The 25426-nt window shown below is 37.8% G+C and overlaps 5 protein-coding genes across 7 annotated transcripts; 3 read left to right on the top strand and 2 right to left on the bottom strand.

Moving 5' to 3' along the window:
* Positions 1–1474: 1474 nt before the first annotated feature.
* Positions 1475–2919, top strand: LOC137749383 (protein PROLINE CONTENT ALTERNATIVE 22-like). The gene is made up of 2 exons (XM_068489476.1): positions 1475–1819; positions 2525–2919. Exons 1-2 carry the CDS (start codon positions 1521–1523, stop codon positions 2574–2576), a joined length of 351 nt encoding a protein of 116 aa, XP_068345577.1. The 5' UTR covers positions 1475–1520; the 3' UTR covers positions 2577–2919.
* A 6277-nt stretch (positions 2920–9196) lies between these two features.
* On the top strand, positions 9197–13347 carry LOC137708491 (uncharacterized). 2 transcript variants are annotated; one of them, XM_068447582.1, is made up of 8 exons: positions 9197–9362; positions 10146–10474; positions 10664–10749; positions 10958–11104; positions 11518–11620; positions 11733–11845; positions 12251–12377; positions 13048–13347. In XM_068447582.1, the coding sequence occupies exons 2-7, from the start codon at positions 10237–10239 to the stop codon at positions 12341–12343; spliced, it is 780 nt and encodes a 259-aa protein (XP_068303683.1). In that variant the 5' UTR covers positions 9197–9362; positions 10146–10236; the 3' UTR covers positions 12344–12377; positions 13048–13347. The 2 variants fall into 2 exon arrangements, with proteins under 2 accessions (XP_068303683.1, XP_068303682.1); XM_068447581.1 differs by having other exon boundaries at positions 12789–13347.
* A 2278-nt stretch (positions 13348–15625) lies between these two features.
* On the top strand, positions 15626–18690 carry LOC137708188 (disease resistance protein RPM1-like). Its single transcript, XM_068447204.1, has one exon. It carries the CDS (start codon positions 15672–15674, stop codon positions 18519–18521), a length of 2850 nt encoding a protein of 949 aa, XP_068303305.1. The 5' UTR covers positions 15626–15671; the 3' UTR covers positions 18522–18690.
* Positions 18691–20595: 1905 nt separating this feature from the next.
* Positions 20596–20985, bottom strand: LOC137709041 (uncharacterized). Its single transcript, XM_068448186.1, has one exon. The coding sequence runs from the start codon at positions 20983–20985 to the stop codon at positions 20596–20598; it is 390 nt and encodes a 129-aa protein (XP_068304287.1).
* Positions 20986–22675: 1690 nt separating this feature from the next.
* LOC137709338 (uncharacterized) lies at positions 22676–24839 on the bottom strand. Of its 2 annotated transcripts, none has more exons than XM_068448425.1 (3): positions 24314–24839; positions 23716–23876; positions 22676–22979 (listed from the first exon to the last, which is right to left on the bottom strand). In XM_068448425.1, exons 1-2 carry the CDS (start codon positions 24699–24701, stop codon positions 23746–23748), a joined length of 519 nt encoding a protein of 172 aa, XP_068304526.1. In that variant the 5' UTR covers positions 24702–24839; the 3' UTR covers positions 22676–22979; positions 23716–23745. The 2 variants fall into 2 exon arrangements, with proteins under 2 accessions (XP_068304526.1, XP_068304527.1); XM_068448426.1 differs by having other exon boundaries at positions 22836–23009.
* Positions 24840–25426: the final 587 nt, after the last annotated feature.

The following is a 25426-nucleotide window of genomic DNA, read 5'->3' as shown; positions in this document are numbered from 1 at the left end:
AACGGCTAAAAACTGAGGCTCCTTTAAAAGTTATAATAACTTTAGCCGTTTGATCAAATTTCAAATGTCCGGATTACTTGATCTGGTGGCCTTGATAGAAAAGATCTAGAGAGAATCTCTTTCCCTATATGTAAGTGTTGTATAAAATCACAGTTTGTGACAAGAGCCTGAGAGGATTTTGTTCTCGGTGATCAGAAATTTCATTAAAATCAAAATAGAATCAAATCTCGTTCTCATTCTCTATTGAAATTTCTGATCAATCTAAATTTGGTAGGTCACAGCTTCTAATCAACCCGCAAACAACCTGTACTTATATATAGGGTCCAGGACCTTGGTGCAAACCTATTAAAAACAGAATTCGTGTCCAACTAAACTATGATACACAATTTACTTATAGAGAACGAGAATAAAATCATTATGATTTCCTACGTTTACTAAAAGATAATGTTATGTTTGGATGAGAAAAATAAACTTAGAATTTTGACATAAAAATGAATTTATAAATTGACATGCACTAATTCCATTGTTTAGATTCATAAATATAGAAATTTAGAATTTCTGCATGGAATAAAAAAAACTTAGAATTTGAGACCTCTAATTCCCAAGTTTAAATTTTGTATAAATATGTGTCATTTCCCAATTTCTATGAGTGAGAGTTTAAAATTAACTAATTCCGTCTTCAAATTCTATTGTTCTTTTAGGTTAACCAAACAAAAAAAAAATCACAAATTCAAGAAAATTAAACTTCGCCATTTCAATTTCTGTCAATTTTTTTTATCCAAACAGAGTGTAAGTGTTAAAATATGTTCAAGGCATGTTTACTTATAATGAATGGATATCATTTTTATTCATGCATTTACTTACAATGAAGGACTAAAAGGAGTGTGTATGATTCTAGTTCATGTGTACCAAAAAAATGAAAAACAAAAGTGGATCCAAATTGTTTCTGGTATCCAGAGTATTGTTTATCCCATATCCAATCCTTCATATCTTCATTCCTTCTCATGATGAGTAAACATGCCTCAATTCCTAACTGTTCATGTGTTTATTGACACATACAATTAGGAAAAGTGTGAGTTTCTCCTTAAACATCATAATCCAATACTTGATAATCATGATCATATAAGTTCTGGGAGATCAGTCGATCCAATTCCCTTTCCTTACTTTTCTATTCCAATATTTCTTTAGTCTTTACGTTCTCATTCCTGTTAAGTAAACATTAACAATACAAAATTAGTCAATGCCCAATGTAACAAGTACAAACTAGAAGACCTAGTAAGAAAAGTAAACCAGCTTACCAAATTGGCATGTGAATATGTGCATGAAACAAGGAATGAGCAGCTGAGGAGTGTGCCCATGACAGTTAGGTTATACCAAAGATTCAAACAGAAAAGAAAAAAACTCCCGGGAAAGTCATGACTTTGCCTCAGAGGGACATATTGTCCTAATTACATACTTCCAAGGCCAAGAAAGAGAGAGGGAGAGAGAACATTAATCTGCATGTTGTGCAAAATATTTAAATGGAGGACGATGATGAGAAAAAAGCCTACGCTTCTCCAACATCATCTCCTCCAACACCTCCCTCTCCACTTCCAATTAGTGTAGGACCCGGCAACCAAAGGTACATATTCTCACCGTCTCCCTCCCCTTCGCCGCCTTTCTCTCAGCCTCCCTCGGGCCACGCGTCTGCGGAGAACCTCCCTCTTCTGCCTCATGGTCAGAAGCTCCCTAGTAGTCCTCCAGCACCATCACCATTCTCGTTGGATTATCGGAGACCACCCGAGGATTCGGATTCCAAGAGCTCATGCCTAGTAGACTTGTAAGTGCTTTCTATCTCATTACAAACTTGGATAGCAACAGCATTAATTAGCATTTAGGGGAACTGTTAATATAGATTAGTTAGTTAATCAAAACATGTATTTTTGCATTAGAATTTCAGATTTTTTAATTGGTGCACTTTTTGCAGTAGTTATCAATTACAGAAACATATTTAGTTTTTAAACACTGATTTTCCAACATTTAAATGGGAAATGATTTATATTTCCTTATTTGAGAATCATGGCAATGCAATTCAAGCTACTGTATGCAGATGATCTTGGTTGGGGGGATTTTGACTGGTAGGTTTTTACTTTTTTACTTCCTTTTATTTGAGAACCATGGTAAATCCACACTGATTTACTTTATTTGATCCAATCATCCAAAAGCCTAGACCTACCAATCAGAGCTGAGCAAACGTAGAAAACACAGGTAAAAAACAACCACTACAGACAGTTAACAGTGAAAAATGTAGATTGTTAAAAACAGTTTGAAGACCCTCAGAAGGAAATTAACCTATCTATGAGTTGACTGGTAGTTAAGAAAGTCAACCCATTCAACTGTTTCACTTGCAAGGGTAAACGCTCTTTTATACTGAGTTACAAGCACCTTGCAACTATTCCGCAAAGTTAACGATATAGCACTTTGCGTTCAATTTATTCAGTTAATTTGAGTAATACTGCTATCTATTTCCTTTTGTGAAAAACAGGTTAGCGTGGTTCATAGAAAGATGCTGCAACTGTGGCGCTAAATCTCGGTAGATTTTTCTCATTACAAATACAAAATGGAAACGCGAAAAGCAAAGAAAAAATCAGGTGCAGTCAAACTGTAAAGCTGTAATATAGGTTTGCTTGCATTGGGGTTTTACTTTTACCTCCAGGGATTTAGATTTACCAGAGATTTGAAGCTGCAAGTGTTTGCTTCTAACACATCCTTGATTTCTGCTAACTGACCATTACGATTCATCTCTCATCAGATGGGGTTTTTTTACCCCTCAACTAGTTGAAGACCTGCATGCAGTGAAAGTGAAATGAGTATTTTGATCTTGTTTTGTAACAATTTATGTTCTTTGTGACAATTAATTTTCTGATTGAAATTCGGAGAGATGAGTTTCTAATATTACTCTCACACACCACGTTCTCTATGTAGACCTCACACTCACCACTTAAATCCCATATCAAACTTTTGGTTCGTTAAAAAAAAAAAAAAAACTTGTGTATTCGTCTTCTCGACCATGAACAAAATGCACGGAAAAAGTGTAGGAACAAAAATTAGTTAAGAAACGACAATTTCCTCATATTATTAAGACATTTGTGGAACAAATTTCTGCCATCTTCTCATTTGACGAAAATGCATCTACAAAATAATAACATCTAAAATTAAGGCCAAAAGTCTGACGCACCCACAATTTTTTTTGGAGGGGGGGGGGGGGAGATGTGCTTTGACCGAAGAATCTCAAATGTCAAAATTAGAATTTGAGAGAAAAAAGTGTTTAGGAATTTTTGGGGAGAGAATGGTCTCACCTGTTAGTGGGAAAACATGGCTATTTATAGGGGAGTGATTGACCCTATTTGGAGAATAGGGGCCAGCCACATATGGTCAAATTGTGAGTGTAATAGCAAGATATTATGATATCTTGCAATTAACTTGGCAATTAATCCCAAATTGAATAGGAAAATTGGGAGTTACCTTTTGAGTGAAGATTTGATGAGGAGTAATGAGAGGGTTTTGAATAAATATCATTTTGATCACCCTTGACTCTTCCTTAATTGAGGCATTATTGTCCGTTGTATGCGCGTGGGAAACCCAGTATGCCTCAAGGGTAATTTTGTCCTTCTAACCCTAAAGTCCACGTGCCACCTTCATAATTTTCTTGATTATTTTTTGCTCCACAAATGCCCCTACACTTGATGGGCTGCTCACAGGAAAGGGCCGCAGGTGTAGAGATCTCCAACTTTGATGCAGATTCCCACTTAGACTTGGAATTAGATTCTTCTAGGAAAGGGAAATAAATCACCTCCAAAGCCTATTTAAGCCTACCTTAGGTAGGGGATTAAATCAACTTTGGAGGGCAATTATTTATCCCTACAAGAAAGAGAGAAAGCTAAAGGATATTTGTTCCCCCTCATCTAGCACTTTTATTTGCTTGCCCATGCAAAGAACCATCTTCCGTTGATTTCTTTGTCTTCTCTGCGCCGCACCAATGTAAGAAAAACTTAATTTTCTATGTCTTCTTCTTGGGTGGTGCTACCACAGGGTAGTCGTCGGGGTGGTGCGGCACGTCGGCTGGCAGGGGCCAAAAGTTAGCTTGGCATGGGCCGAGAATATGGTGTGGTAGGGGCCACAACTTGTGCTACTCGACTTAACTGAAGCCAAGGGCTGGCTCAGCATGGGCCGAGGAAGTGGTTTGGCATGGGCGTCAAGATTGGGGCTGTTGAAGATGAAGTGTTGGATGAGCGAACTGTTGAGCGCGAAGTGGCTACTGCCCCCTGAACATTTACTGCTTAGCTGGTCTTCAAGTATTCGATCTTTTGAGCTGTATGGCCTTCTTGCACTGGAAAGTAATTAGTTTATCCGCTTGCACTAGAGAGCAGGCCCAGATGGGTGTCGTGGAATTAGTTTATCCTCTCGCACTATAGAGCAATTAGTTTATCCTCTCGCACTAGAAAGTAGACCCAATGGGTGTCGGGGAATTAGTTTACCCTCTCCACTGGAGAGCAATTAGTTTATCTTCTCACGCTAGAGAGCAGACCCAAATAACTGTTGGGAAATTAGTTTACCTTCTCGCACTGTAGAGCAATTAGTTTATCCTCTCGCAATAGAGAACATACCTAGATAAAGGTTTGAGCAGTTGTTGTAAATAGCGATTGAGCCAGGCTTATGAATAACTTCTTGAATCTTCATTGAGAATAAAGAAATGGATCAACAGTGCTGGAAGGTAGAAACTGCATAACAAACTGGATAATCCTCAGCATGCGAGGTCTTGTTCGTCGAAGTTGCCAAGGTTAGTTCTTCTCCCATGATCAATTTTCCGAATAAAGGGTGTTTGGTGAAGCTTATTTCTGAATGCTGTCGTTGCAGCCAATAATCTTGGCTTTCTCCGCTTTGAACATTTTGACATAGTCGCGAATTGTCTCTCAATGCTCTTTTACAATGTTGAAAAGATGGTCGGATGTCCTTTTGATTGAGCAGTTAGACGAATACTCCTTAGTGAAAACTAAGGAAAGTTCGTTGAAACTCTAGATCAACTGCGACGGTAGGGTGTGAAACTAGTCTTGCGCCTCGCCTTGTAGAGTTGTGGCAAAAAAAATTTCACATAAGCATGTTGTTGTTCTTGTACTGGATCATGGTACTGCGGTAGTGTTTGAAATGTCGATCTAGATCTTCGTCTCCCTTGTACGGTGAAGAATAGGGAACCCATGAGGTGGATCTGTCTGCTCGATCTCATATGTGAATAGTGACCTGCTTATGTTGGTTATGTCTTGTCGAAACACATCATCATAAGCCTTGTTGTACTGAAAATTGCGCAATCGTTCAGTCAAGAGCCTCTCAACTTCTTCTTGAAATTGCCTCTACTAGGGCAGTGGAACTTTCGACTGCTCCCAGTTGTGACCTGTTGGTCTAGGCCGCTCTTCCCTATGCTTGACTCATCTATGCAGCGGCTGCGGTGCATGTGGCACGTTCCTGGCAAGCGAACAAGATGCTGGTTGAACTTGAGTCAGATTGAATAACTGCTTCTCTTCGTCTACCGTGTTGCCTACTCCAATGTAAGGTGGAGAATGCTCTTTGCTAGCCTAGTTATGAATGAACACTTCACCTGGAAGGTTGTTTATGTTGATAATCGGAATGTAGCCTCAACCGTGAACGTATGCTCGTTCATGGGCTTGATTGGGAGTGCACGCTTCTCCGCGCGTTAATACAAGAGTATACGCTATCTCTAGGACCTAAGCGGGAGTGTAAACTGCCAGAACACTCAAATCGTGGCTGGTTGATGGGCTGCTTGCCGGGACGCTGTTGGAGAGGTTCGTTATCTGCCCTTGTCCTACTTCGGGACACCTCATCTAGGGCACGCTACAAAAGCTGATTCACCAAGGTCGTTTGCTGCTCGAGGGCACTTTTCAACTCTATGACTTGTTAGGACAAGTATTGTTCGCCATGCGGGATAGAATGGCTTGGATGGTAGGTTTCTCCATAAGTGGTAAAAGTGTAGTGGACTTTAGGTGCAAAATTTGAGTAAGGATAGGTTAAATCCGCATAAACTCGGGGTGAAAATGCCCCCGGTTCAATCGTCGATCCAGAAATCTAAAGCTGGAACGGTTAAATCGGTCTTGGATCAGTCGAGATCGCCAAGTAGGTTGGGCCGCTGAAGTGGGCCGTGCCACGTGCAGGGCGCATATGCGCGGTGCTACATTGGAAGCGCTTTGGATCTAGGCCAAGGGGATGGTCAGCGCAGCTCGGACCTGCAATGCGTCTTGGGCATGTGCTGCTTGGGCAGCAGTTTAGGCCTACTGGCGCTGGGTTTAGCTCGGCTGCCCTGCGGCATAGGCTGCAGATTGGGCTGCCTCTTGGGCCTGGGCTTGGTCCTAGGTTTGGGCTGCTGCAATGGAGCTGGCCCACTCCCTACTACCATGGTGGTCCCCGTGGCTGCCATGGTGGTGGTGCTTCGTGGTGGCAAAGTTGCTCATCTTGTTGCCGCGTTGAGCCTTGTGGAACGTCGTGGTAGGGCTATATCACAATCTCCATCATTTGATCCAAATCTTTGAATGTAGGAAGTTTAATAAAAAATTCTAGAAATAAGAACGTATGAAAAATTTATGAACAAATAAGAAATGAGAAACTTTGAATGCGAGAGTCTTATTCGAGCGTGTGAATCAAACTCTCAACAAGAGCACCAATTTGTGGATGCAAATTTCCGCCATCTTCTCATTTGACGAAAATGCACCTGCAAAATAATAACACCTAATATTAAGGCCAAAAAGCCGCCCACAATGAATGGGGGGGGGTTTGGCTGAAGAATCTCTGATGCTAAAGTTAGAATTTGAGAGAAAAAAAGTGTCTAGGAATTTTTGGGGAGAGAATGGTCTCGCCTTTTAGTGGGAAAACATAACTATTTATAGGGGAGTGACCGACTCTATTTGGAGAATAGGGGTCAGCCACTTATGGTCAAGTTGTGAGTGTAATTGTAAGATATTATGTGAAATAATATCTTGCAATTAACTTGGCAATTAATCCCACATTGAATAGGAAAATTGAGAGTTGCTTTTAAGTGAGGATTTGATGATGAGTGATGAGAGAGTTTTGAATAAATATCATTTTGATCACCTTTGACTCTTCCTTAATTGAGTTGTTATTGTCCATTGTATGCGCGTGAGAATCCCGGTGTGCCTCGATGGTAATTTTGTCCTTCTAATCCTAAAGTCCACGTGTCACATTCATAATCTTCTTGATTATTTTTTGCTTCAAAACATTGAAAAGCTTGATGAACCCAATTTTTATAACAAAGCGTGAACACATCTATCACTTTGTTTATCGTGGATTGAAGGTTTTGCATTTTTTGAATGTGTTATGATCTCGGGTGCATTCAGAAAAAATTTATTTTTCATAAAACCTTATAGGGCCTAAATAGTCATTCAATACTAAAAAAAAAAAAAGGATTGTGAGATGCATTAAACAATACATGGGAGATGTATTTAATGAAAAACCATATTTTTACTCCAATTATTTTCATTAGTTTTCCTTAAAAAAAAAAGAGAGATTTTTATTATAATAAGATCTAAGCGGCCTATATGCGCAACAAAGAACAAGAACACGCGTTCTACATATATGATATTGTTTTGCCTATTTATTTGTCATTAAGAGTATTAATGTAATTTCACAAAATAAAATTTTGCAATTTTTATATAAGCATCACCTATAGATAATTTTAACATCTCTAATTGCAATAAATAAATAAATTAAACCTATCTCTCTCCCTCCTCACTCCCACTCCCATGTTCTCTCTCAATCTTTTCCTCTCTCTTCAATTTAAAAAAAAATAAAAAATAATAAAAAATAAAAAATCTCACACACTTTGTGTGTAGACATGTACTAATTAAGACATTAAAGGGGCGTTTGTTTGGCCTCGTTAGCCTTCATTGGACTAGACTAAACTACTTGTTAGTCTAGTCCATCGTTTGTTCTGTGCATGGACTAAGTTTAATGGTACTAAACGGGACTCGTGTGGACTAAGTAGCTCGTTAAGAAGTCTTAGCGAGTCTCCCCAAAAACGTTGGTACTACTAAGACCTTCGCTTCCTCTTCTTCACATCCCAACACCTGCTTCATTTCTTTCCTAATAACGGGTCCATGCCAAGCCAATTCAGCTTAGTTCCTGAAACTAGTCTAGTCCGACTTAGTCATGTAAGGAAGAGAATTTAGTTAAAAAAAGGTAAAATAGTAATTTAACTTCCATGATGATAATTGAAGAATCCCCACGTTTTGTGGGGGTTTTATTAGTTTTCTTTCACATTTTTAAAACAAAAAAATTGCAATAGGCCGGTCGTAAGTTTTATTTAAGAACAAAGTTTCCAACTTCACACCTCTAAGTACTTTTTTTGTACAACTTGAGCTAAACCACACAAAGAGCTTGTCATAATAATGTAGTATGAAATGTGAAATTAACGAAAATTAAATTAAGATATCTTACTTTCAAGTGAAGATAAATAAAACATAGTACTAATAGTAACTAGTACTCTTTTAAATTCTTTTGCACCTGTTTCTAATGCTATAGTTCAATGGTATTATTATTTTTAACTTAGGGACGACTAGAATTCAACCCCATAAATACATAATATTACAACAATCGTAGTATATGGCTTAATCAAATTTGAAGTATAGAAATACACTTAAACAATATGCATATGCAATTTTTTTTCCTATAAAAAAAGTATTTGCATTTTTTATTTTTGAATTCAGAGTGCACTACATTTCAACTGTTCATAAAAATGTAATAATTACCTAAAAAACACATGATGATCAAACACGACCTTGTTTATTTTTATTTTTTTAAGAAATGATAGATAATTTACATTAAATTTATTTAAATTATAGAGAAAAAAGAACTTGAATCCAAACACAACATTATTTATTGACTTGATTATTTTATGCATCTAAAATCAGTTTTTTGTTTGCTATGGTTTTGTTTTTAAGTATAAAATTTTTTTATTCATTTTATGCCTAATATGATGAATTTGTTAAATTAAAAAACCGACACAGTTCGAATTTACATCATAAAACAAAGGTAACACTTATCTCAACAAGTGTCACTTGCAAAAGTTTTATTCATTTTGATTGTTAGCAAAAAAGTGCCTCCAAATACGAATACACCTTAAAATTTAAAAAAAAAAAACCCAAAATCCCAAATTTTGTCAATCATCGTCGGACCCTTAAAAGTCCACCGCTTCACTTCAATTCATAAGAACCCTAGAATTGGATTCTCAAATTCCCCATCCAATCGATGCCTGCATTGTTTCAGTACCATGGCGATTGTCCCCTACTGCTAAATTTCAGGTCAGGCCCCCTAATTGATCTCATAAAACCTCAATCTTTGCTCGCAATTTTGTTAATTTGTTGATTGACTCGCGTTCCTTTTGGTGAAAAGTTTGTATACGTTAATCACATTTTTAGGGTTTTGATTATGTATTTAATTTATTAATTGCATGCTTGATTATTTATTTAGTGATTTATTTTTCTGGGAAGAAATGAAGCTTTTTTGTATGGACTCCAAGTTATATAATTAGTGAAGTTGAAAGCTGGAGCTGAAGTTGATGCTATACAGACCAGATTAATAAAGTTGGAAATTTTATGCTAATTATATATAATTATCATGGATTATCCATTTAAGAAAATTCAAATGGTCTTCTTTTTCGATAAATAAAAACAGAGAGGGATAAATTTTTTTTACCATAAGTCAAGTAATTAGGCCATGTTACACGTTAGGTTGGTTGCACGAGCTTGGAATCATACTACGAACGTAATCAGTAATAATCGTTTGTTATGCTCCTATTGTTCTTGATTGGTATTTGGTATCTCCATAGTTAGCATTTTGCTTCTTTTGAATTCTCGAAATTTCTGCCGATGTTGTTACATGGATATTGGTAGTCTAAACACTATGTATCTATTTCATACTTGTGCATATGGATGTTTTATGGAAAGTTCTCCGAGCAGATTGGAATATCAAATTATTATTTTTAGTACAGGAACGTGATTTTAATTTCCGTAGAACTAGTAGCAACAACTTGACATGTAGTGCAAGTTCCTAACCATTGTACTTTTCGTCTATTTTTTTTATAGGTTTTTTCTTAGTTCCGATTGAGATGGTCTGTAGGAGCTATAGCACTGGCAATGATTTTTTCTTTGTATTCCTGACTCGACATTCTTCGCAATGCAATTAGTACCAAATGATAGTCATAAGGAAGATATTACAGAACGTGAACCCATCTTATGTCAGTCTGACATTTCACAGAGACCCGCAGAATCTTCATCCTCATGTGAAATTACAGCTGTGCAAGGTGATTTTCCTGCTGTTGATGAAGAGGCACAAATTTTTGACGTCAATGAAAATTCTAAGTTGGTGAACGCAGAGCAACCACAGTGTCGTATTTGCCTTGATACTGAAGAAGGTCCTATATGTCTTGCATTTCTCTGTGTATCTTCAGTTTACTGTCACCATTAGTTTTCCGATTTAGATGATGTAGAGGATACACATGTAATTGCTGGTTAAAGTAATTATAGTTCAATACCTTTTCCATCTATAATTATTTGGTGGCTAGGAAATTCAAATATCTTAGCGTTGTTTATTTGTCTTTCAGGGGAAGACTTAATTGCTCCATGCCATTGCAGAGGTACTCAGAAGTATGTCCATAGATCATGTCTTGATAATTGGAGGTCAACAAAGGTGAAGATTTTCTTCATCCCTGCTCTTTCCTTGTGATCTGGAAATGCTATTTTTTTTTTTTTTTTTTTTTAATATTCATTTTAGAATAATGAAATTGCACACAATTGAGGTGAAATTGTTGTTATGTTTATCTATTTTATATATTTCTTTAAAGGCTGTTTCTTTTGTAGAAGCTTGTTATTAATTATTCATGTATTTATTTCTTCAGGAGGGCTTTGCTTTTGCTCATTGTACAGAATGCAGGGCAGTGTTCATATTACGAGCAAATGTCCCTCCCGATCGCTGGTGGTTGAGATTGAAATTTCAGTTCCTTGTTGCTAGAGATCATGCATTCATTTTCATCATCGTGCAGCTGGTATGTTTACAACAAATTAATATGATTCATGAATCATATCATTTTATCAAATAGGTAGTTCTTCCCAAATAAAAGAAGTTGGGCATTTTCCCTTAAGTTTTATTCAGCTTGCACAGGCCACGGAAGAATTAATTAGAAACTGAAAGTGTTGTTTGACAGGTTAGCAAGAGTCAGTTTTAGCACATGTTTGCAAGGTTCTGTTATGTTTCGTAACTATTATATAAGGGTACTGTTAGAACTGATCCTAATTGTGTTACAAATTTAAATGTTCGTACTATTTGTAACTCTAAACATAACTGTTAGTTGTTCAGTTAGTTCTATCAAGTGCCATACTCTTATGGAAGCAGAAGAGATAAGACTTCCCCGTTAGTCTGTCATTCCTAAAATTTTGCGATATATTTTTTTTTCATCAGATTGTGGCATTCTTGGGAGTGATGGTATACAAATTTTATGGAGACGAACTAAGGGAGATGTTTGGTTATGAGGAGCACCCCTATGGGTTTTATACTATGGCTGGTATGCAAACTTCTTGCTGCCCTCTGAACTCCCTATAATATATCTCATGTTCTCGGTGTAAGACATGCTGATCACACTAATTGCATGCATTATTTTGTTCACCTTGTTGCAGTTTTAGCTATTGTTTTGGTGGGTTTGCTTTATGGCTTCTTCATAGCCATAATATGCGGACAGAGAATCAACGAACGGCATTATCATGTTCTTGCCAAACAAGAATTAACAAAGGTCTAGTTCCTGATACTTGGAACTTAATATGAACTCAAACTGTTCGTACTGAATTTTATTGGCATTTAACTAAACTATATCGTTGAGTGTGCTCTACACTTAACATGATGTTTCATAGACATAATATGTGGACAGAGGATTACTGTAATTATTCCAACCGAAAGTTAACTGGTACCTTTGTCCATTTTGGACTCAAGTTTCCTTGATCGTTTTCTTGAAATTCTTGCTTTATATTCATCTTTCCCTTGTCACTTCTAAACGCCAAGACTATCAAAGAAAGCTTAGTTTTATTATTAAATTTCATGTTACCCTTCTAGATTCCAAGATTCGTAAACTAGGTGTAATAGTTATTTTGAAGCATTTGTTATATTTCTCCAACTGAATCAAGAAATCTTATGATGCCAGGAATATGTTGTAGAAGACCGAGAAGATAATAAGAATGCCCCCGAGCTAGACCCCAGCCATGTGACAGAACTGAGAATGTTGGGCCTTTATTAGTTGGAAGTCTTCTTTCTCCAGATTGTCTTGTCTTGTAAGCAATTTTACATTCTGCAACTGCGTTTTCATATTATCTTTTTACTTTAAAAAATTTGCTTTCTCCTGCTGTCCATCTCACGATGAACCTGCCACTTGGAACAGGGATATGGTCCTATTCTGATTGTTTTGTAATTTTATCATTTTGCCTGGGTTGATCTTTTGTGCTTATGTGCATGTGCATATTTGTTTGTATTAACCAGTCTTTAAAAATGACTCAAAGTAATGAAAAACTAATAAACGCAGGTTTATCTATCTATGGACTAGTCTAATTAGGTCGGCCTTGATAGTTCTTAGTTGTATGTTTGTTCCCTTCCATGCTCAGTATTTGATAGATGCATTTTCTGAATATATGCTTGGCAAGTTTTTTTGTTTCTATAGTCTCAGTTTTCACTTTTGTTCTCTTCAGGTTTTTGTATGGCTTGTAATTTTCCAAGTGGAAAGAGTGTAAAACGACATTTTCCTGTTCAGATTCTTGATTAGCCGAATACCACCTTCTTGATTTCTGCAAGCTGTGCTTACACTACTTTATACTTACTTAAATCCGCGCACTGCATATCCCACTTGCTTCTTCATGGTCCTGCTTTGCTCCGGCTATCTTTTTTTAGATATGGGATTTGGGGTTCTAACTCAGCAATGAACCTGAAAATGTCTTTTCTCCTCACCAGGTACATGGAACTGATCAACGAGCATTGTCCTTGATGTACGGAACTGAAATTACACAATTGGTTTGGTTTTTTTTTTTTTTTTCTGAAAAATTCATATACATGAATCTTCATTTACTTGTGAATTATTCTTAGTCGTCAGTATATTTTTACAAATAAAATACTTAGGATTGTTGAGCAGAAAACCGCAGTTTATACTTTTTCTGCTTTCATTGTGCATCCCTTTGTTTTCTTTTCCTCTTGTTCATCCTGGTTGGACAGTTGTAATTCAATGTCCAGTGTTATGTTAAATTATTTTCTCTTTGCACTTTCCAGCTTTCCTATGATACAAATTGTGAATCATGATTCGTTAATGCGGTGCTGGGATTAAATTATCCGCTAGATTTTGAAATGTGAATGAAATGTTCTAATTGTTCTTGTGAATTCTTGCTCGCATTTAACAATTTAAATGCGTATGCATTAGGATCTGGATTCATGGATCATTGGGGTCGATAGATCAAAAATTCAAAATAAGATGGAACAATTTCTTTGAGATAGAGTGGGAGAGTTGTTTTAATGAGACCATAAGCTGTTTTTGTCTTACTTCGGTGTGATCCAAGTCTCCAAAACCTAAGGAAAATGGCACCCAAGGTAAAAACCAAAAACCCTAAACCCTGCATGTCTCTGACTAATTGAAAACAAGATCAACTGCCTACTAATGCTTTGAACCAGATGCATTATGAGGAGCAGCATTCACTTTAGCACAGTTGTTCTTAAGCAACGCGGAAATAGAAGCAAAACAACGGGAACAATTTCAGCAAGCATTTCTCGTCAACTTCGACGAAGGCCTTGCAACAAGCAGGGCCTAGTGAAATTTACTGGTAAAGATTGTGGTAATAATTTCTTGTGCACACCCTGGAATGCTCTGAAGTGAAGACCAACACTTTGCTATCTCAGTCAAGTCCACTGGCGGCCGTAGCCCTGGAATACTGGCGGAAATACTTCAGGAGTTCTGGGTGGAAATAGGCCTGGGATCCCAGGTGGCAAAAGGCTTGGGATCCCAGGTGGCAGTAAGCCTGGGATATTGGGAAAGTTCAGGAGTGGCGGTGGGGGTAGAATATGTGCAAGGGGTGTGCTATCCACACATCCTAATTTCTGTCCATTGGTCTTCTTCAATTCATCCGATTCGATGACCGAAAATTAAAAAGGTGTGTGAGAAGTAAAATGAGGTGTGTGGATATTACATCCCTATGCGCAAATCTGGTTGCACCGCAGGTTGCCATTATTAGTAGTAGCGAAAACATTGCCTGAACTTCTCTGGACATTTTGTGCTGTATCAGTATCAGAAAACAGGTTAACTATAATAGCTGTGTTGCGGTTGGAGAAGAGATCCAAGGATTTATATGGTGCGGTAACGAGGCTGAGCAAAGTTTCAAGACTTTGATGCTCAGCTGAGTTGGTTGCAATGGAATTAAATTTTATTCAGTCTATCCAACTGCAGTTTTTTTTTTTTTTTTTTTTTCCTAAAGAAAAGTTAACGTCAAAACTATCAATTATAACAGAAAACTAATTTGCTAGATAAATGCTTCATCGATCATAATAAATAATAATCATTTAATTTTATCTGGCAATGAGAATTTTCGAAAATATTTCATCAACTTCATCGATTTGTAATGAACTCTTCTTCGTTTTTCCTTTCAATTTTTTGTTGGGTCTGGTGAAAACATTTTTGTTCAACATAGTAACTTGGCACGGGCAGTGGAAAATTACTTACTGTAAAATAAAAGTTACAAGAAACAGTATAATAATAAATCGAGTATGTTCTGTATCAAAAGCCACGAAAATTCTACCATACTCAGGGCAAATGGAGGGTGGAGATCTTTTGGTTTCATATATAGTACAATTAAACCAGAAGAAAATTTTCATCAGGAGGAAATTTTTGTTTGGTTAAGCTGACCTTTTAAATAGATGAAAGCAGCTGGTGCTTTCTGAAGCTTTCTGAAGCTTCCTTTCTGGGAAAATTACTAAGCAATTTCAAATGAAAGCAGCTTGTGCTTTCTGAAGCTTTCTGAAGCTTTCTGGGAAGATTACTAAGCAATTTCAAATGAAAGCAGCTTGTGCTTTCTGAAGCTTTCTGGGAAAGCAGCTTTTGCTTTGACTTTCTGATCTCAAAATAGTCACAATCAAATGAAATCACCCGGTAGTTGCTGAGATTGGATGGCTGCAGAAGCAACCAAACCTAGCAGCATCTTAAAATACAAAATAGTCACTTTCATATATATATATATATATATATATATAATTGCAGGCCTGCTATCCTTTACTTGCAAATGCACGCGAGTTCTAAGCATCTAGTCGGAAAAATGGTCTTGATTCTTGTGGATAAGAAGTCAAAGAATTGGATATTTGAAATTTGAGTCATTTTCTAGGAAATTTCGTGGATTTTATTGTTAACCGACAATTTGACTTCGTCACAGATAATTCAAAATCCTGTCGCTGTTACTTGTTCAATTCAGTTACTTGAATTACAAGGCATCTGCAAATTTTTGTGAATATTTATATGTTGCCCCTGACTTGTATAACTCCATAGATTTGGAACTGGGAAAATCAGTTGAGGAAGAAAGGGTAATGAAAACAGTAGAGAGCTAATGGCAGAGAGTGCAGTAAAGTTTCTGCTCGACAAGGTTTCACCTCTTTTCGAAAATGATCTGCAACTTTTGGGAGGGGTTAGGGAAGAAATTGTGTATCTGAGAGGGGAACTGGAGCGCATGACCGCGTTTCTGAGGGTTGCTGATGCATTTGAAGAGAGTGATGAGGAAGTCAAAGTATGGGTTAATCAAGTACGAGACATTGCTCACGATAGTGAAGATGTGCTGGATGAATTTACACTTATCCAGGCACATGATCATGGGACGGGGTTATATGGTTCCTTCCATAAGTTTTCGTGTTGTATTAAGAACATGAAAGCTCAATACCGAGTTGCTGCTGAGTTACAAGACATCAACAAGACAATCAGAAAAGTCTCGGAGGTTCATAGGAGACTCCGTCACAAGTTTAATATGGCTGAACAAGGGTCAAGCTCTTCAACTGCAAGTCAAATGTGGGAGGACCATCGTGGTAATGCTCTACTTTTAGAGAAAACTGATATAGTTGGCATTGACGAGCCTATAAAACAGATGGTAGGGTGGCTTGTCAACGGTGGTTCTGGACGAGAAGTAGTTTCTGTGGCTGGCATGGGAGGACTGGGGAAGACAACCCTGGCAAAGCAAGTCTATGATGCAGCAGAAGTGAAGAAGCATTTCAAAGTAAGTGCTTGGATCACGGTTACTCAGGCTTTCAAACTTGGGGAACTCCTCGAAGACATGATCCAACAACTCCACAAAGCCATCCGAAGGCCAGCTCCGCAAGGAACCAACAACATGAACAACAATCAGCTGAAAACAATAATCAAGGACTTCCTGCAGAAAAGGAGGTACCTAATTGTTCTCGATGATGTGTGGCACTTGTACGTATGGGACTCTCTGAAGTATGCGTTGCCTAACAATACTTGTGGCAGCCGAGTCATACTAACTACTCGAAAAGCTGATGTAGCCTCAACAACCAGCAAAGAATCTGGAGGTAGAGTCTTTAATTTGAAGCCTTTGCCTCTGTTGGAATCATGGGAGCTTCTACGCAAGAAGACATTCCAAGGGAACTCATGCCCTCCTTATTTAGAGGATATCGGTAATTCTATCTTAAGAAAGTGCGAGGGGCTGCCCCTCGCAATTGTGGCGGTCAGCGGTATTTTGGCTACCAAAGACAAGCGGAGGATCGACCAGTGGGATATGGTTGGCCATAGCCTTGGTGCTGAAATGGAGGGCAATGACAAACTCAAGGACTTGAAAAAAGTACTTTTGCTCAGCTTTAATGACTTGCCTTACCATCTCAAGTCTTGCTTCTTGTACCTGAGCATCTTTCCTGAGGATCATCTAATCGAGCATATGAGACTTGTTCGGTTATGGATGGCAGAGGGTTTTATTGAAGCGAAACAAGGCAAAACACTAGAAGATGTTGCAGAGGACTACCTCAATGAACTGTTGAATAGAAGCATGATTCAAGCGGCAGAGACAACATCCGATGGAAGGGTCAAAAGCTTTCGTGTCCATGATCTTCTCCGAGAGATCATCACCTCTAAGATAAGAGATCAGAACTTTGCCACAATAGCTAAAGAGCAAAACATACCATGGCCTGATAAAGTCCGACGCCTGTCAATGCATAATTCTTTGCAATACGTACAGAAAAACAGGTGCGCTTCTCAACTACGTTCTCTGTTTATGTTTGGAGTTACCGAGAAGCCAGTACTGCATACAATTTTTCCTGGAGGTTTTAGGCTTCTTAACGTGTTAGATTTGCAAGGCGCACCTCTAAATGCTTTTCCAGTTGAAGTTGTCAACCTTTTCTTTTTGAAGTATCTAAGCTTGAAAGGTACGAGGGTGAAAACCATTCCGAGATTTATAGGGAAGCTTCAGAACCTGGAGACTTTGGATTTGAAGCATTCTCTGGTCACTGAACTCCCAATTGAAATTTTGAAGCTTCAACATCTACGTCATCTTTTAGTATATCGTTATGAATTTGTACCATATGGAGATTTTCACTCAAAATATGGCTTTAAGGTGCTTGCAAAAATAGGGGCTCTAACTTGCCTTCAAAAGCTTTGTTTCATCAAGGCAAACCAAGATGGAGGTGCCATATTAAGAGAGCTGGGGAAACTAATTCAGTTGAGACGGTTAGGCATTGTGCATATGAGGAAACAAGACGGAAAGTCTCTTTGTTCATCCCTCGAAAAGCTGACCAAACTTTGCGCATTGTCCATAACTTCAGTAGAAGAGGATGAGATCATTGACCTGCAGCACATTTCTTCTCCTCCTCTACTACTTCAGCGCCTATACTTGCGTGGACGATTGGAAACATTGCCTCACTGGATACCTTCTCTGCACAGCCTTGTTAGATTATATCTGAAATGGAGTAGGTTAAGGGACAATCCGCTTGTATTCATTCAGTATCTCCCAAACCTAGTGCATCTCGAATTATCTCAGGTGTTTGAAGGAGACACATTGTGTTTCGGAGCTGGAGGATTTAAGAAGCTAAAACATTTAGGCATTGATGAATTTGATGAACTTAGATGTATAGAGGTGCAGGTGGGAGCAATGCCGTCCCTGCAAAAGCTAAGTATCCAGCGATGTAAATCGTTAGAGAAGGTGCCATCCGGGATTGAACACCTGAAGAAGCTGAAGGTGCTGGAATTCTTTGATATGCCGGAAAAGTTAATCAAGACGCTGAGTCCACATGAACAAGGCAACGATTATGGGAAGGTTGCGCATATCCCAGAAGTTTATTTCACCTACTTGAGAGAGTCAGGGTGGGAGGTCTACCCTTTGGAGGGTCTGAATGAAGGAGAAAATTTTCCTCAAACCACTTCTCTCATGAAGAGCCACGAACTCGAAACTCGTTGGAAGTAATGTTTTTACTTCACTTGATCCGTTTGATATTATTAAGGAGATGCTGCATATTGTAAATTACTGTAAATACTCTTGTAAATAGTTGTAAATTGTAATAATAATCTTGATCAGTTTGATATTTATGTATCTTTGTAAACTGTCAAGTGAAATACAGAAGCTTTCTTATCTTCTTCTTCAAGCTTTCGTTTCTTTCAAGCTTTTCTCGTCTTCTTTGAGTTTGATTTTCTGGGAATCTTACTGATTGAGTAGAACAAGTAACCGTTTCGGAATTTCGAAAGGGATTCCAAGAGAGAACAAGAGTTGGGTTTCAAGGTATAGAGGAATTTTAGAACTAGAAGACACAAATGGTTTCAAGTTGGTTGAGAAGATGTCAACGACGACTTCTACGATGTTATGAGAGGAGGGAAAAGTCCTTTCCATTCCATGAAAGCGTATATATCAACGTCTCACGTACTAGTCACGTTACCAATTATAACAAAAACGTAAGTGAATTCTATTTGAGCTACAAAATATGGGAAAATTAGAAATTTCAAATTTAGAAGATGAGGGATACATAACTCTACAGTTTTTGGTAATGTGAAGACACAAAATCTTAAGAGCCTGTTTGGTACTTTACTTGAATTCAACTTTTTAAATTTAAAAACAATTTTCAAGTTTTAGATCTTAAAAACTTGTTTGGTATGATTATTTTCAAAAATTGAACTCAAGACTAACTTAAAAATATAGTATATTATCTAAAAACACAAAAAATGAGTTTTTAAAGTTTTTAAACTTAAACTCACTCCTTCCTTTTCTCTCCCTCCTCCCCTCTCACTCCAAATCTATCTCTCTTTTCTTCTTTCTCTCTCCCTCTCTCTCTTTTTTTATTTTACATTTTTTGTCTCTACTTCAATCCGTTTTTTTCATTTTCTCGGTTCTTTCTCTCGCTCTTCTTCCGCTCTATCTCCTCTGATCCTCTCACTTCTTTCTCTTTCCTCCAATCATTTCTTACTTTCTTTCCTCCTCTCTCTTGACCCCCTCTTTTTGGATCTCTTTGTCCAGTTTAAGTTGTAAGATTCGAAACTTTTAAATCGCATACCAAATAAGTTTTTGAGTCTTAAAGAAAATTGTTTTCAAGAAAAATTCTTAAGAAATGTTTTGAGAAATTATAAAAAATTTCAGATACAATACCAAACAAGCCCTAAATTTCCCTTGGAAGAGGAACTAGAAAATATATGCAAAATTTTCCCACTTATGGCAGCACAGTTGTTCTTGAGCAAAGGAAGAAGAAAGGATTTAAGTCAAATCAAGTAATTTGGTAGTTTTATAGAAGTACAACACACGAATACTCTCCCGTATCATCTCATCGTGTCAACAACGCATAACGGGGTATGAAACTTGACAACAAGGTTCTCACTTAAAAGCTGATCGAGCAGAGAGGCCATTTCCACAAATTATCTCACATAATGATCATTTGCTATCAAATTGTGTTTTTTTTTTCTTGAGAAACGTTAACTATTGAATTTATATACCGAGAAATTGTAATTTTCCATCGTAACTTGAAGGATGAGTAGGAGTTACTACTTAAAATTGCTCGTTGCCTATTCATAGAAGTTCGTGTTTATGATCAAAACATTTCATAATATAAATCACGAAGATCGCCAATGCAAAAAAAAAAAGAAAAAAAAATCAATTAAAGTTGAGGTTATATAGTTACCGAACTATATAAAAACAAGTGAACTGAATTGGTAAAAGCATTACGGATCATCTATGTATTTGGTACAATTGATTGATTAAACCACCTTAGTTTTAATTGTTGTAGGGATGATATTTTGATTCATAATATGAATGGTTCTGCTCATAAGCACAAAACTCTGTGATTCGAATACAAAGATTTTTAGTAATAGGTCCTACTCATCTTTGAGTAACCAAACATCTTCTCTTATTATATCCATCACAAAAATCACAATCCTGAAGCCTCCAAAACGTACCAACTTAATGGCAACGAAAGTAAACAAAAGAAAAACCCTTCATGACTATGCTTAACTGAAGCCAAGATCTACTTATTTCCTGCAAAAATTATCATCTCAACCGCCTACAACTGCTTTGATCCAGCTGCTTTAGGAGCAGCAGCAGTAGCACAGCTGCTCTTGAGCAATGCAGGAATGGAAGGAAACAACGGGAACAACTTCCGCAAGCAATTCTCATCAACTTCGACCAAGGCCTTGCAACAAGTAGCGCCTAGAGAAAATTTACCAGTCAAGATTGTGGTATAAATTTCCGATGCACACCCTGGAACGTTCTGAAGTGAAGACCAGCACTTGGCTATCTCACCTGGGGTTCCAGGCGGAGATAGCCCTGGAATCCCAGGAGGGAATAGGCCTGGGATGGTCGGGAAGGGCGGTGGTGGCGCATCTGCCAGCCCGGTTGCTGCACATGTTGCCAATAAGAGAAGTGAAAGTAATGCTTGAGCTTGTCTAGACATGGCTATTTGGAAGCTTGGAACTTCTCTTTTCTGCTATATCATAAAAAGGGTTTGTTAGATTGGTGTGCTGATACTGGAGTAGAGTCTGGTAAGGATTTATATAGAAATGCTGGGGGAGTAGGTTACAAATGGAATGAAATTTTATGTAGTTTTAATGCAGTTTTATGTTTTGATGAACATTAATACTAGAACAAAAACGTTACAACCGTTGGGCAGGTTCTGAGATTTATGCTATTCATTCTTCCTATTAATTTACCAGTGAATTAAAGCTCTTATGCTTGTCTCGTCGGAAATTTTTCGGAAGCTAGCTAGGTTTTCGGTGTTATTAAGTCATTTGTACCAATATGGTTTAGTGTTAATACATACACATTATAACATAAGCGGATTGGTAACAGTATGCGACAATCTTGATATACAAATCACTCTATGACTTTGATCGACGCACGCATAAACCGAATAAGAGATTTTGCAGGTAGTCTTACTAGTATGTCGATCAAGATTTGTTGAGTGATGTAATTAGCTCTGAAAGTAGTATTCTTCTGGAGGAGAAGGTCATCAAGATAAGTAGAACTTGAGTTACGAAATAAAAGGTAATCTTTTTTGTTTTAGATATCTGACAAGGTATTGTAATTCAAGTCGAATGTCAATCGGATGAACCAAACTCCCTTACAGTTCATCATGATCAAACTACCACTCTATAATCTCCAAATCTAGTTTTAATACGATCAAACTCACACCATAATACTAACTTAATTCATTATGATTCTCTCTTCAGGATGACAATGACATCCACACCGTGCAAGACCGGAGGCAAAAGTCTAGCCAAGCAATTGCTTGGAATGCATTGCAACAAGCAGGTCCTACTGCAAGTTTACCAGTCCTACCGCAACCTCGAATGCCACCAATTTTTTATTTCCTTACAAATGATAGTGATAGTGGGTTAAATTGTTAGTTGTTATGCCTACCACTGCAAAGCGTCATCTGCACATCTCGAGTCCCTTTGAAAACCACCAAACTGACATACTTTTGCGAGTCCGGATACAATGATACGTACCACTTAGTGGTAGGGATTTTATGCAAAATCTAATCGTAGCAAAGATCCATATATCAGTATATGCAAGATCTAACCATTGATTTCCGGACTATATAGTGGTACGTACCATGAAAGAGAAACTGTACTTTACATCGTAGCTTTCGATGTGGGACGGGTACTTGGTCATGAGAAATGGCATCCTAAAAGATGTTAGGGCTGCAGTCTCAGTTGATGGGCAACACTAGAATTCGATCATTATATACAAATTATATAACATTGGACACATTGACTCAAAGTATATGGTACACGTTGGTGTGCCCTCAAAATATAAAATGTGTATTACGCACACCAACTAAGTTTCCTATGTATTAGGCAGGCCGTTGAATTAAAATATGTCAGTTTGGAAACAGCCTACCAACTACTAACAAGCAATCTACGCAGTCAAAAACATAAGGTAAGCCCCCTTTTTGAATGGAATACGACCACATCAAACATTAAACAATTGAAACAAAACTTTGTCAAAACACCTACTTGTATTCCTTCTTAAACCCTTTTCCTCCGTTGGAGAGAGCGACGACGGTCACAAAAAAAGAAAAATGTAATTCACAACTCAAAACACGTAGTAATTTGGAAAAAGAGAGGGTGGAAAAATATCGATGAACAAAAGGTTGATGTACCTCCTAGTATATTTACATGGACATCCTGATAAAAACTGAAATGTCGATGTTAAAACTCGAATTGAGCAAATTAACCATGCGGGCGTAGGTACAAATAACACACAATTCAACTGAAAACAAACTACAATGACCAACTATATATACTTGATGAATAATTACATGCAACTCCTTTTCGGTTGTAATCTTGAACTTGGATAGAAGTCACTGTACCTCGCTAACCAGTTTGCATCTGTAGAGCTCTTGACCTTGACGAAATGCCTTTCATCAATGTATCTATTGCCGTCCTACATAACAATTTACATGAATACATGAGCCTGCGTATCCCAGCAACCAAGGCATAATTAGCTTTCAAGCAATAGCTTTGCTTAACAAATAGTAGAATTCATGGAACAGATCTGCTTATCAGGAAAGCAAAAGCAATACTAGCAGTATCATTCGAAACCAGATTGAAGTCTTTTATCAGCCCCCATGGCATCAACTCACTTCAGGTTAAAATCACCATTATACCAAAAGATCAAGTTTGGAACTCTCCAAATCCAACTTTTATCACATATAGACATATGAATTCAACTATTAATGATTTATTAGAATCCACATTAAGAGCCTATACAAACCTCTCCTAAGATTTAAACAAAGGCCGGTGAATTAACCATGGCCCTCAAAGCCAGCTTTAAAGCAGGATAAACAAGGTCAAAACAGATGTTACAAGCACACACTGTAATTCATTATGCTCCATAGATCAACCTAATTAGTATTCAGAACTACATTTTCAACTTTCGGAAAGATGAAAGCATTTCTCTTCGGTCTTTGAATATGAAGCAGCTTAACTTCAGTAATCTTGAACTTCCACAAAAAGCCAAGGTTAGTCCAGTTTACCCCCAAATTAGTTTGATTATTTGTTGGAAAAACCACTAAATTCCACCGGATGAAACCCAACATAAGAGCATTGAGTTTTACTAGATAAGTAAACAAATTTCTTGTCATCAATACAGAACTCAGCCAATTGTTCTTAAAGATCACCTCAGATGTCACTGATGAGAACTACATGGTTCATCCCTCCTCATCCTCGGACTTGGACACATTGTTAGAAATTTGATCCACGGTCTCCGTCGGTTGGGGATTGGACACATCATCAGAACTCTGAACCACAACCACAGGCTCCATCAGTTGTGGAGATGTACCTACAAAGAAAAGGAAGGCATAGAATAAGCAACAATTGTAAGAAAACCATCCATTATACACAAGATTTCAATACTTTCTGTCACAAAAGTTCTTAATCCCTCCAATGCCCTGAAAAAAAATACATTAAAAAAAAAAAAAAAAGCCAGACTAATTCCTTTATCTTAATCATTCCAGCAACTTTTCATCATAGAACAAAACAAGATCAATGCCTCAAAATATGATCGATCCGTTTACGTTTTCGATTTTCGATATTCCAATTCTCAACTAAAGAGAGAAAATTACTCAATTCAGAAACAAACCCAGATGCAGAAACGAATTAGATGATCCAATTAAACCAACCACAACACACAATTCAATCCAATCTCAAATGATTGAAGGATAAAAACCCAATTTTGAACAGAACCCAATTAATAAAATCGAAAAAAGGGAAGCAAACCTTCGATAAAATAAGCAGAAGAAGGCCACCCTCTAACGGTGCTCATAGACATGGTCTCTTCCTCACTCAAAGGGTTGGCCAACTTATCGACCAGCTGAGCCAGGCCGTGCGATCTCGACCGTGGAGGAGGGACCCAGTAGGAAGCGCCGGGCAAAAAAGGGAGCCAATCGGGCGCGGATCGGCGGACGATGATCCGGTGGATGGCGTCCTCGAGCTTGCGCAGAAGGGGATCAGAAGGCGAGTCGGCGGAGGAGTCGGTTGGTGGATCATGGTGAAAAGGGAGGGTGGATTGGGCGCGCAGGGTTATGAGGCGGGAGGAGGACGGCGATGATTTGGGCGAGAGGTGGCGGGTTAAGGTAAGGGTTTGAGAAATCGACGACCTTGCCATTGATGACGGAATTGCTAGAGACAGAGAGAGATGGGAGATTTTGAGGGGGGTGTTTGGATAAGAGGAAAATAAAGAGAGAGAATTTAGGCGCGTTAGTCTTTTGTGTGTGTACGCGAGAAAGAGAGAGTGGTAGTGTAGATGGTGCGAGAGAGTGGAGGGAGGGACGAGGGGAGTTATATTGGTGGATTCTTTGTCATTTTATTTTTTCTATTTCATTATTTATTTTATTGATGAGTTGGTCAACCTCGAACACCCAAGACCTTTTTTTTTTTTTTTTTTTTTTTTTTTAGGCATTCAGATAGCAAGAAATGGATTTGGATCCTCTCCTCAGCCAAAGGAGAGGATTTTCCTGACCAAATATTGTGGGTTAGATTTTTATCCAACAACTATAAACAGGAAGGTCCTTTTAAAGTTATAATAATTATAATCATTACATGAAAATTCAACGGCTCACAATGCTTGGTCAGAAGGATCCTCTCCTTGGGCTTAGAAGAGGATCCAAATCCGCAAAAAATAATGGAACTTTAGATTTGAATGAAATTTTTTAATGATGTTTGGAATAAAATAATACTCGGATATTCTATTCTATATAATTTGACGGAAAAAATAAAATAAAGAGGAGTGTTTGAAAATCAATTTGCTTCTTCTATCCCTCACTCCGTCATTGTCGCATTTAAATCAACACTTTAAGGCCTGCTAGATTGCGAATCCTCCCTCAAGACTTA

This window comes from Pyrus communis, chromosome 11 (assembly GCF_963583255.1).
Source record: "Pyrus communis chromosome 11, drPyrComm1.1, whole genome shotgun sequence".
Lineage (NCBI taxonomy): Eukaryota > Viridiplantae > Streptophyta > Magnoliopsida > Rosales > Rosaceae > Pyrus > Pyrus communis.
Note: the sequence above shows the minus strand (reverse complement) of the source record. Positions and strands in the feature narration are given on the sequence as shown.

Coding starts and splice junctions, on each gene's coding strand:
- LOC137749383 (XM_068489476.1), top strand. CDS start 1,521: ATGGAGGACGATGATGAGAAAAAAGCCTACGCTTCTCCAACATCATCT. Junction 1,820..2,524: donor AGCTCATGCCTAGTAGACTT/GTAAGTGCTTTC, acceptor TGTGAAAAACAG/GTTAGCGTGGTTCATAGAAA.
- LOC137709338 (XM_068448425.1), bottom strand. CDS start 24,701: ATGGCAAGGTCGTCGATTTCTCAAACCCTTACCTTAACCCGCCACCTC. Junction 23,877..24,313: donor TTCTGCTTATTTTATCGAAG/GTTTGCTTCCCT, acceptor TTTTCTTTGTAG/GTACATCTCCACAACTGATG.
- LOC137708491 (XM_068447582.1), top strand. CDS start 10,237: ATGCAATTAGTACCAAATGATAGTCATAAGGAAGATATTACAGAACGT. Junction 10,475..10,663: donor TTGCCTTGATACTGAAGAAG/GTCCTATATGTC, acceptor TTTGTCTTTCAG/GGGAAGACTTAATTGCTCCA. Junction 11,846..12,250: donor CCAAACAAGAATTAACAAAG/GTCTAGTTCCTG, acceptor TTATGATGCCAG/GAATATGTTGTAGAAGACCG.
- LOC137708188 (XM_068447204.1), top strand. CDS start 15,672: ATGGCAGAGAGTGCAGTAAAGTTTCTGCTCGACAAGGTTTCACCTCTT.
- LOC137709041 (XM_068448186.1), bottom strand. CDS start 20,985: ATGTCTAGACAAGCTCAAGCATTACTTTCACTTCTCTTATTGGCAACA.